The 12,119-nt window shown below is 41.5% G+C and overlaps 1 protein-coding gene across 1 annotated transcript in view; it reads left to right on the plus strand.

Moving 5' to 3' along the window:
• The window catches only part of PGM5 (phosphoglucomutase 5), a 163,149-nt gene that overhangs the window by 111,283 nt on the left and 39,747 nt on the right, over positions 1 to 12,119 (plus strand). Inside the window, exon 9 of the mRNA XM_058431160.1 lies at positions 1,451 to 1,634. Coding sequence (XP_058287143.1) covers positions 1,451 to 1,634 — 184 coding nt within the window. The remainder of the gene's footprint in view (positions 1 to 1,450; positions 1,635 to 12,119) is intronic.

The following is a 12,119-nucleotide window of genomic DNA, read 5'->3' on the forward strand; positions in this document are numbered from 1 at the left end:
AAAAAACACCTTGTGTAGGAGGAAGAGAATAAAAGAAAGGGATATAGATGCAGGGAACCCATTGCTAGACATGGTATTATTCCATATTTTGCATCTTGGCTAACATGTTGATGTTTACTGGATGTCTTAAAGATCTTAAGTGGAAAAAAGTAGTAACAACTATTCAGAGCTTCCTTCTTCCAGTTCACTCTGAGAACTCACATCCTTTCTCTATCCTACAGGAAGCCCAAATGTAAGATCCTCCAAGTGACTTGGGTGCAGCTGCCCCTCCTATGGCTTCCTTCTTAAATAGACACTCCTAGGTGTGCCATTAGGTCTCAGCCAAGACCATCTGACATTGTAAAATATAGTTTATTTATGGTAGTGATAGCAAATAAAAGTTGTTAGCTGTTTTTAAGCACCAGTGCCTGGCACTGTGCCAACTCTTGGTATACATCATCATATTTTAAACCCCACAATGACAAATGCAATTGGTATTATTTTTAGTCTTCTGTTCTTTTTTTTTCTAATTGACTTCCAGCCCCATTGTTACATTTGATACTCTTGGCTAGGAGGACTTTTTTGAATGGAACAATTGTGACATATCTTCCAAGTTTCCAAGAGTTCCATAGCATGCTCAGTTCCCCTTCTCCCTTTTTTTTACCTTCCTTGTTTTTTCTCTCTTTCCTTCCTTCCTTTCCTTTCTCTCATTTTTCATTCCATTCTACTTACATAGAACTTACTATGTACCAGAAATAGCAGAGAACAAGACAGCTAAGGTATCTGTCCTCCTGGAGCTCATATTCTGGTGGCCAAAGAGACAATGAATAGGTAAACAAATATACAAACAAGATACATACAGTTTGGGATAACTACCAAAAGAAAATATGAAGGGTGATGAGAGAAGAAGACAGAGTGGGGAAGCTGCCTTAGATAGATGGTCAGAGAAGGTCACATTCTAATGGTGACAATGGGTTTGAAAATGGAAGCAAAGAATGAGCCTGGTATTTGAAGAGCTGGCAGAAGAACGTACAAGGTAGAGGGAACACACAGCAAGCGCAAGGGCCCAGAGGCAGGAAAGGGTGCAATGTCAATGCACACTGGAGAAGAGGCCAGTGTGGCTGGAGCCAGTGAACAAGGATAAAAAGACAGAACAAAGTCGAGTCAAAGAGGTGGGCAAGGGCAGATCCCACAGTGCCTGATAGACCAAGGTTAGGGTGTTGAGTTTTGTTCTCAATGTGATGGGAATTTATAGAGGGATTTAATAGAAAGAAAGTGGCATGATTTGATTTTTACAAGATTACTCTGGCCGCTGTATGGGGAATGGATTGTAAGAGTCAGATGGAAGAGGGGAGGTGTATTTCTGTGCTGTCCTTCCCTGAAAACAGAGCCAATGATTAGATAACTGTAAGCGGGCCACCCAGTTGCTGGTTCTCTGATTAGGTTTCTGTTCCTCCTGTGTCCTCACCAGGTTTGACTATGAGGGGTTGGATCCCAAGACGACATATTATATCATGAGGGACCTGGAGGCCCTGGTCACAGACAAATCCTTCATCGGCCAGCAGTTTGCTGTGGGGAGCCATGTCTACAGCGTGGCGAAGACGGATAGCTTTGAATACGTGGACCCTGTGGATGGCACTGTGACCAAGAAACAGGTACTTGCTGGGAAATCGCTAAGATGGTTATCAGGCAGAACCAGTGGCCAACATGTCCTAGAACTGGAGAGGTCCTTAGGGATGATCTAAGATGACCTCATTTTATAGGTGAGAACCCTGCAGCCAGCAAAGAGGAAAGCCCTTGATGAAGGACCACTAACAAGTTAGTGCACAGGGTAGATTAGAACATGGGACTTCTCTGGCCAGGCACAGTGGCTCATACTTGTTATCCCAGCATTTTGGGAGGCCAAGGTGGGAGGATCACTTCTGAGCTCAGGAGTTCGAGACCAGCTTGGGCAACAAAGTGAGACCCCCATCTCTACCAAAGAAAAAGAAAAAAAAGTAGTTGGGCATGGTGGCACACACCTATAGTCCCAGCCACTTAGGAGGCTGAGGTGGGAGGATCGCTTGAGTCCAAGAGGTCGAGTCTGCAGTGACTCATGATCACACCATTGCACTTCAGCATGGGAGACAGAGTGAGACCATGTCTCAAACACACACACACACACACACACAAAACAAACAAGCAAACAAAAAACAAAAAAACAAAAGAACATGGGTACTCTATGTCCAGTATTCTTTCCACTTGGTAATGCATAGAGCAATATGTCAAATAAATCCAGACCCAACATTTCCTTCTGAAATGTTTGTAGCCTGCAGGTGCTCATATGTGATGGCCATTATTGGTGATGGATTCAGAAAAGTTACCAAGAACTACAGATCCCTGTCCTTGGGTCCCAATGAGTCAGTCCTTGGAAATGTGAAGTCGGGAGCTCAGCTGGCATCTTTGAGCCCCTGTACCCTGGATAGGTCTTTTCCAGTTTTGGACCACATTCCCACTTCCATATTACAAACTTTTCTTAGATCCAAGTCTCATTTTGATATAGAATTCAAGAGATATAAAATAATGTGCTTTTAAACGTATCCTTGGGATATTTTTGCTCACTGACAGGGAAGGCTTGGAAACCATTCCTTCGAGGGAATGGTCTAATCCGCACTCAGTTATGGATTTTGTCTACTTGCAAGAAGCTTGTCTGTTGAGCTTATTTGTTTTGCTGTTAATCCAATATTCCTCTACCTTATATCTTCCTCAGTGTACTCAGTGCTTAGATACCTTTTCCTTGGATTTTCTTTAACTGTTCACATCAGGCTAATTCTGCAACTGGATCTCAAGTTCGTTTATTTATTTCATTTCCCCTCCCCCTCCATAACTCTGACTGTTGGTTTTCGTTTTTACACTGGAATGTGTTTGATGGGGTTTGGCTGTGTCCCCACCCAAAGCTCATCTTGAACTGTAGCTCCCATAATCCCCTCGTGTCATGGGAGGGGCCGGGTGGGAGGTAATTGAATCATGGGGGTGGATTTTTCCTGTGCAGTCTTGTGGTAGTGAAAAAGTCTCATGAGATCTGATGTTTTTATAAAGGGCACTTCCCCTGCACATGCTTTCTTGCCTCCTGCCATGTAAGACATGTCTTTTCTCCTCCCTCGCCTTCCACCATTATTGCAAGTCCATTAAACCTCTTTTCCGCTATAAATTACTCAGTCTTCGGTAATTCTTCATAGCAGTATGAAAATGGACTAATACAGTATTGATTTCCCCCAACCTCTTCTACACTCTTCTATCTGAGCTCAAATGTAGCTATGAATAGATACATGCTACCAGGATCTGCTCTTGGGAATTTTTCTGGTAAAGAAAGAAGGAAGTTTTTTTTTCCTTTTCCCAGATTCCAGGACCCAGGTGATATCTTCATTGGCTGGTGGTCCTGAGACACACTAGAGCTTCTATGCAGGTCTGGGTTTGGCTCAAGGGGGGTGATGAGAGACCAGTTAGTTAATACTTAGCAGCATCACCATTGTTGGCAAGTTACAGATGGTTCCTTTGCTACAGTTGGTCCTGTTGGGTAGAGGTGGAATCCCTGCATAGCAGTGCTGTTGAGACCCTCTCAGGATGTCAACATGCATCAGCATTCAGCCCCAGGGATAGTTGAGTCTGGGGCACACTTTAGGTAACATAGTGCAAAATAGGCATACTTTTCGAACTATAGACATCTGAAAGACATATTCGAATTTAAATAAACTAGTATTCTAAAATAGCCATTAAGTACCTTGGTGCATTCATTCAGTGGATATTTATTGAGAGCCCACCAAATGCATAATTTGGTTTTTTCATGGTACAGTTTTAAAATATAAATATATGGTATCTTTATTGATATATAATTCACATACCAGACAGTTCACACATTTAAAGGGCACACTTCAACAGTTTCTAGTATATTTACAGAGTTGTGCAGTTATCACCACAACCAATTCAGAACACTTTCATCGCCCCAGAAAAGAAATGTTGTGCTCTTTAGCTGTCATCTTCCTTCCAACATCCCTCCAACCCCCAGCCCCTGCCAACCCCTGATCTTTCTGTCTCTATGGATTTGCCGATGTGGGACATTTTGTATAAATGGAATCATATAATACATTATCCTTTATGACTAGCTTCTTTCACTTATTGTAATATTTTCAGGGTTCATCCACTTTGTACGATATATCAGTACTTATTCCTTTTATTACCAAGTAATATTCTATCACGTGGATGTACCACAGTTTGTTTATCCATCCATTTCTTGTTGGACGTGTGAGGTATTTCTACTTTTTGACTATAAAGCTGCTATGGATATCCATCTACAAGTTTTTGTGCAGATATAGGTTTTCATTTCTCCTGGGTACATACTTAGGAGTGGAATTGCTGGGTCAAACGCTAACTCTATGTTTAACCCTTAAAGGAACTGTCATACGGTCTTTGAAAGCCATTGCACCACTTGACATTCCTGCCAACAGTATATGAGGGTTCCAGTTTCTCCACACCTTTGCTAACCCTTGTTATTATGTCTTTGTGATTTAAAAATACTGTTACTTTAAAACAACCTACTATATTATGGATTATTTTTAAATTAAGATGGAAGGAGATTTGATTTCTGTAAGGAGAAACAGAACTATATCTCTCTGTTAGCAAAGCTCAGAGGAGACATAATACTGCCAAGTGTCTGCTTCCTACAGGAGGCAGGTTGTTGTGGTTCTCTTCAGTATTCTCTTGTGTTGGAGTCAGATAGACACAGGATTGAACGCTGGCTTGTCACTGCCTAGATCTGTGATTTTAGGCATATTATTTAACTTCTTTGAATGAGGGGAGGACTAGTGATAGTTATCACACATGCATCACGGGGAGGGTTTGAAGAGAAAGTCATGTGAAGCCTCAGGTACAGGGGCAAGTACCTAATTGATGCTTAAGAAATATCAGTTCCCTCCCCCGACCAGAATCCTTAATTTGATTGAATATCAGTTCAAGAAAAGGATACAACTATTCTCTCTCCCTCTCTCTGTCACACACACACACACACACACACACACACACACACACACACACACACACACACACACACACACACACACACACACACACACACACACACACACAAATCAGGTGTATATTTTTAAAAGTAATAATCAGTGTGCCCTAGGGTTAGAAAACACTCACCCAACTCTTCTATTTATTCTATTTTAAAAGTACGTTGCAGTAAAATTTGAGACTCAGATTGATGATCCCAAGGTAGTGGGAGATTCCCAGTTATCTCTTGTTTGAGTTAAATTCTACTTACTTAAAAAAAAAGTAGATAACAGAAATAATTTTCAACAGTGAATTGTTAAACAAAATTTGTGCTGTTCCTGTTTTATCCAGAAATTCTCTTCAAGTGCAGCTTTCTGCTCTAGAGCACGCAAGGCAACCTTGGTGCCACTGCAAATCGTGTGAGCAATGGTTGGGTATGCAGGCTTGACGTCAGAAAGTTTTGGGTTTGAGCCTCAACTCTGCCACCTCCTTGCTGGGTTATCTTAGGCAAGCTTTTCGACCCCCCTACACCTGCCTTTTTAAAATCTGTGAAATAGGAATAATAATTGTGGCTGTCTCATATAAGCGTTTGGGAGAATTAAGTGAGACGACACTTATAAAATCCTGGCACATAACAAATGGTAACAATTGGTTAAATAAAATTATTTATGTTTTAAAAAAAACATCCTTGGGAAAGATTGTAGCATTGAATCAACCAGATATGATAAGAAAAGCAGAGAAAAAAACACACAATTTTGCAGTGTCACATAAAGATTTGAGAAGTCCCCTTCAGTTTCTAAGTCATCTGGGAATTGATTCAAACTCACATTTCTCTCCGTCTCCCATCCCCCAGCACGCACACTCTGCTTCAGAAAGCAAAAGGTTTTTTAAGGCAGCTTGGTCTCCTTTATGTCCTTGACCTGAGGTCAGAGTCAGGAAATAAACCATGGAAGAAAATGCTGTTTCACATACATCTCTAGAGATAAAGTGGAAATGCTTCTCCATCCAAAATGAAATTAAAGTCCTGTTCTGGTGATAACTACCCCACTACTGCCAACCCTGCTGCTGTGGAAATGTTCAGTGAAGTCTATCCTGGCTCTATGGGACCATTCAAGGAGCAAGAAGGAAACCCTGAAGTTCTGAACCCCTGACATGATTTCCCAGGGACCTCCCTGGCCTCAATGTGGCATGTTTGGTTTCATGGGATTTACTACGGCTGCCTCCAAGAGTCTGATGCATGTGTGGCCTTGGATGCCAAGAGAAGAATTAATGTGTGCTTTCCATTATACAGGGCCTAAGAGACTCTGATTTAGAAAGCATTTTCATGAGGCATGGTTCAACAACTGCAGTTCTTCCTTCTATCTTCATGAGGATATGTCACTATTTTCAAGTGAAATCTAGTCACATGAATGACTGACTGATGCTATTTTCTTCAAGTATGAGTGGAAAAAAATGAGCCTATAGCTACAATGAGAATAGGGGAGCACTTTGATCAAATGGCTAAGTAGTTAAAGAAGTTCCCAGTTTATGCCTTCTAAAGAGATAGCACAGAGAGGAGTTGTGTGGTCCATGTGGGTTGCAGGATGAGCCACTCTTTCCTCAGGGGCGACTTCATTGTGCAAACATCGAGGGTTTCCATCCATCATGCTAGGTGAGCTCTTTCTTCCCTTCACCATCGATACCCCAAAGAATATTATCAAGATTGTCTCTTACTATGATCTTTTCTCCATCTCTAACATGTGGCCTAAGTCCTGGAATCTCCACTCAGTGCCACAGTTGTGAAGCTCCCCCAGCTCTGGTAGAAGGAATACTCCAATCCTGGTATTGTGAGTGAAGGACAGTGTGACAGAAATGGCTCCACACTGAGAGACAGCGTATTTCCACTATAGTGGGTATCAATCTAGAACCATGACCTATATTTTGAAAACTGGCTTTGAAATGAGAAACCTTGACACTTTAGGAGCAAAATTTAAGCAACTGAGTCTCTTTTTATGACTCATCCAAATCCTATGTTGTTGTTGTTTTCTTTTTTTTTTTTTAGACAGGGTCTGGCTCTGTTGCCCAGGCTGGAGTGCAGTGGTATGATCTTGGCTCACTGCAACCTCTGCCTTCCGGGTTCAAGCGATTCTTGTGCCTCAGCCTCCTGAGTAGCTGGGACTACAGGCGTGCACCACCACGCCCGGCTAATTTTTTTGTATCTTTAGTAGAGACAAGGTTTCACCATGTTGGCCAGTCTTATCTCAAACTCCTGACCTCAAGTGATCCGCCCACCTCGGCCTCCCAAACCAACTCCTATATTTCTAACAAGCTCAAAAATCATGAAACTCTTCCAGTGCTGAAGTCATTTGCAAGTAACAGTTCAGCTGGTGGTTAAAAAGCTGATGTAAATAAATGCATACCAGTTAGGTGATGTGGAGAACCAAATCCAATTTGATTATGTCAGGCTAACTCTGAGCAGGTTAATACGTCTTCAGGTTAAGCAGGCTACGTGGAAACATTTTGATGTTGTCCTTAACCTGGGAAAAAAGAACCATTTGAATTTAGTTCCGAGAAAAAGCACACTTTGAAGACTGATTTTGAAGTCAGTTTTCTTTTAGAGTTGTTTTAATTTGCAAGAAGGTGTCTGCTCTTTTTAATTTCAGTATTTAGAAATAGTAAATTGGCAATCGCAAAGTCACATTTTATTTCCAGCATGTGGTGTTTTAATATGTACCTTGATCCAACAAACCCCTGGTTAGCAAATGTGAAGAAGCTCACTAAGGTGTTGTCCGCAGCACTGTATAAAAGCAACTGAATCATATCAACTGGAGAATCTGAAGCTTTAAGATTGAGTTCTTCTCTCTTCAGAGTTAGCTAGTCAACTTTCAACTTCAACTTTTTGTTTTTGTTTTTTGTTGTTGTTTTGTTTTTTGTTTTTTGAGACGGAGTCTCACTTTGTCACCCAGGCTGGAGGACAGTGGCGTGATCTTGGCTCACTGCAACACTGCAACCTCCACCTCCTGGGTTCAAGAGATTCTCTTGCCTCAGCCCCCCAAGAAGCTGGGATTACAGGCATGCACCACCACACCTGGCTAATTTTTGTATTTTTAGTAAAGACAGGGTTTCACCATGTTGGTCAGGGTGGTCTCAAACTCCTGACCTCCGGTGATCTGCCTGCCTCGGGCTCCCAAAGTGCTGGGATTACAGGCGTGAGCCACTGCACCTGACCCCAACTTCAACTTTGATCACATTCTAATCAATGAACTAATTGAGAGACTGTAATTGTAACAATTTATCATTGTCCCTTTTGCTGGAGTGCCATTTGCTGGAGTGTGGTTTGCACATCTGGAAGTAGAGCCTCAGAAATCATTTTAGTCACACTGATTAACCCACCTATAGAATTTAGTTAAATCTGAAAGTTAGCATACCCACAAATAGCCCTTCTACACTGAGTCACAGAAATGTTTAAGTGAATGGGCTATTATCACATTTAGTTTATTGTGATTCGATGTGGGTTAAAAAAAAAACCCTTTTTCTTTGAAAATTGTGATGTTGAAAAGAATCTCTGCAATAAACATATATTCCTTTCCTAACTTAGTCCAATATGGTGAAGGTTGTTAAAGGCTGATTCATTTACATCTTCATCTTTTCAGTGAGTATTTACCAAACACCTACTAGACGCCAGTCAGCTCATTGGCACCGAGGATACAGCAGTATTCAGGACAGTTGAGATTCCTGTTTGCTGCTTAAAATCCAGCAGGGAAGATACATTGATATTAAACTCTAATTACTGTAGAGTTTTTTGAATGGTATTACAGAGGAAGAACTTATTTGATGTGCATAGCAGGGGAAACTAGACTAGGGCTCTAGAAAGTTCTCCATAGCGAGGTGATATCTAAGTTGTACCCTGAAGAATGGGTAGAAGGCAGCCCAGGTGAAACCACTTTATCAGACTCTGTGCTTTTGTTCAGTCCAGTGTGGTTGTTATACCGTTGTTTAGCTCTCCAGATAAAGAGCTAAGGTTTCCTATAGGCATTCTCAATGGGATGATACAATAACTGTGATTAGGATTCTCAACTTCAGTGCTCACTCTACAACACTGCAGTTGGTGAAAATAAAGACAGTCAGGATCTGTATTGCACTATGCCTTGTGCTGGGACATTTTGAAAACCATAGATTAAAAAAATAATTTCTGCTAGCCACTTTTCCTGTGATTTTCCTATTTGTCCTCTGAAGGCCAAACACATATTCAGTACTTTATAATGACCTGTCAGCTGATTTGAAAATAAAATGGGACGCTGGGTGCAATAGCTCATGCCTGTAGTCCCAGCTACTTGGGAGGCTGAGACAGGAGGATTGCTTGAGTCCAGGAGTCCAAGACCACGCTGGGCAACACAGCGAGACCTCGTCTCAAATTTTTAAAAAAGCAAGAAAGAAAATAGAATGAGGGAGACCCTGTTTCTGGTTAGTTGGGAAGTTCTCATCTCCCTGTTTCTGGTTAACTGGAGTTTTGTTGTAAAGAATTACCTTCTCATGGCATAAGTTGAGTGCTTTGGAACTATTGTCTAAAGTGTCAGTAGTAAAATTGTCCTAAAATGTGTAGCAAGTGTGTCAGCATTCTCGAATGGCAATGCAGTTACTTTCTATTGGAATGCTAATGTCTCTGTGTTGTCGGGTGGGTGGGCTTCACCAGGAAATATAAATATAAAAGAGAAAAGCTGCAAACGATCACAGGAACTAAGGGAGGAAGCTATGCTGTTGTCTGGGTAAAGTGTGCCTGAATCCAAAATATCCCAGAACTGGGGTGGGTGTTGTGTGAACAGGGATCAGCAGTCATTGGCCTAAGAAATGGGGAAATAGAACGTGCATGAGTTTGTTCCAGTTTTGAGAGTTGGAATTTGGATGAGGAACAGCCCTCTCATCCCCTAGTGTGGCTTTTCTAGGTGGGTGCTTTAAAAGAGCATGTGAGGAGTCACTTGACCTTGATTTCCCCAGATAGGTATTTGCAATTGTTAGCCCCCAAGAGGGCTGGTTGGTTTTTTAAAAAGGCTGGGCGAGAACTGCTCCCAAAAGCAGGGCAGCTGAGTATGGCTGTGCAGTCAGCACGCTGCACAAACGTACCCAGCCTAATGGGGAAGGAGAAGCTGAAGTCCAAGCCAGCCAAAGGAAGGATGGTTTTCTGCAATTTATCCATGCTGGGGGGAGAGGGGGGCACCTGTTTTTAACTCACGCAAAAGCACCATATGGAGTCACTGCTGCCCTGCTCAACCACCTTTGAACTCATGCTCACAGCTAACTCTATGAATTAAAGAAAAATGGAGAATTCTAGGTGGGTTTTTTTGGTGTGTGTGGAAAGATATGTCTGTTCGATCCAAGTCTCCTGCTTTCTAGGCTGCGTGCCCACTTCTACAAAATATAGTTCAGATGTTACAAAGCAGTATCTTCACCTTGACGCTTTCCAGATAAATCGTCGTGATTTCCTGCGGGAGATAAGATCTGAGTTAGGCTCGCAGAGTCTCTCTCTTCCAAGGCTGTCCTGTCTCCAGGTTCACATGCCTGGTGTGGCCAACTGACTACATATGCGACGCTGTACCAGATGGCAGGGCCGTGTGCTGTTTTCCTCTGGAATTCATCCCAAGTCAGTATTTGACTAGGTCCGATGCTGCCAAATAACTGCTGGTAATGTACAGCTCACCCTTCCCTGCCTGGCTGCAACATGTCCGACAGTCTCCAAACTAATATCTGGCAGCTCTGTGTGTATGTAGCAACTTACAGATCTCCCTGTATTGATTTACACAAGGGGTTATTTTTAAAATTAAAACAAAAACAGTAAAAACCCTCAAATTTATTTATCAAACATTTATCAGATACCTACCCTACATAAGGCTCTGTGTCAGCTTTGGGAAAAATACAAAACATAAGATATTGTTCAAATATTTCGCATGACAAGCAATGTATGAATATCAGTATTGCATATGGTTCAACCTCAGATTGTAAGCCTAGAGTCAGAAGACCTACATGGAAGTAAGTGAAGCTCCTCCATTTACTAAATACGTTACCTTGAGCAAGTGTTTTAACTTCTTTCTTTTCAATAGAAAGAGAGATTGGCAAGAATGACTCTAAGATCCTTCTTTCAGGATGCTGAGGGTCTAAACTGACCAATTATGAAGGAGTAAGCCAGTTCAATAAGAGGTGCAGATAATATAAATGGTAAGAGATCCATGAGTTTAGTAGTGATTTCAGAGGGCAGAGCAAAGTTAAAATTAATCTTAATTCTGCCTAATTTAAAAATAAACAAGTATGTACCATCACATCACAAACCATCAAGTTTTATTGAAAATGGTGCTATGCCCTAAGTTTTCCAACCTTCCATATTTTGCAAATGATTACTAAATAAAGCCCTCATGCATAGCACCATTTTGATTAAAAGTTTAGCGTAAGAATAATATTTATATAATGATAATTTTCAAAGCACTTCTCACATACATTTTCTGATCTGACACTCACAGCAACCCAATAAGCTAGGCTGTGTTATTTTTCATCTGCTTTTTAGGAAACTAAGGCTTAGAGAGCTTAAGTGACTCAAGACCACCAGCTACAAAGTGACCAAGCCAGCATTCTAGCCTGAGTTTATCCAGTTGCTATTCTTGTATCATTTCCAAACTGACTCTTCATAAACAGTAAATCAAAGAGGGGGCAAATCCAGGAAGAAAAAGAGATGCTACAGTGATAACTGGAAGCACACTGGAGGATTTTTGTGTGGAGATAGCTGCATATGGACAAGGGATATGAAATCCTTTATCAATCATTCGTCACTGAGACAAAGCTAAGGTGAGCAGAACTCCACTGTCATCATTAAAACTCACAACCACAGGCACTGAAAAGTAAGGAAAACACTAAGCTAGAACTGAAGTGCTCTTTTGATACCCACCCTCCTCCCTACCACATAATTAACATTGTCTTCTAATAAGGGAGAGCATACTTTTCCCTTTTTTGAGTGTGTGGCTCTGTGTCAACCTGGATATTCCGGCTACTCTAGCTGCTGTGGCTAGGGAGATATCATGAATTCTTTCACAGTTGCTCCAGGAATTCCTTCGAAGATTGTGCTAAAAAAAAAACTAATAATAATG

Source organism: Hylobates moloch, unplaced genomic scaffold, assembly GCF_009828535.3.
Source record: "Hylobates moloch isolate HMO894 unplaced genomic scaffold, HMol_V3 SCAFFOLD_19, whole genome shotgun sequence".
Lineage (NCBI taxonomy): Eukaryota > Metazoa > Chordata > Mammalia > Primates > Hylobatidae > Hylobates > Hylobates moloch.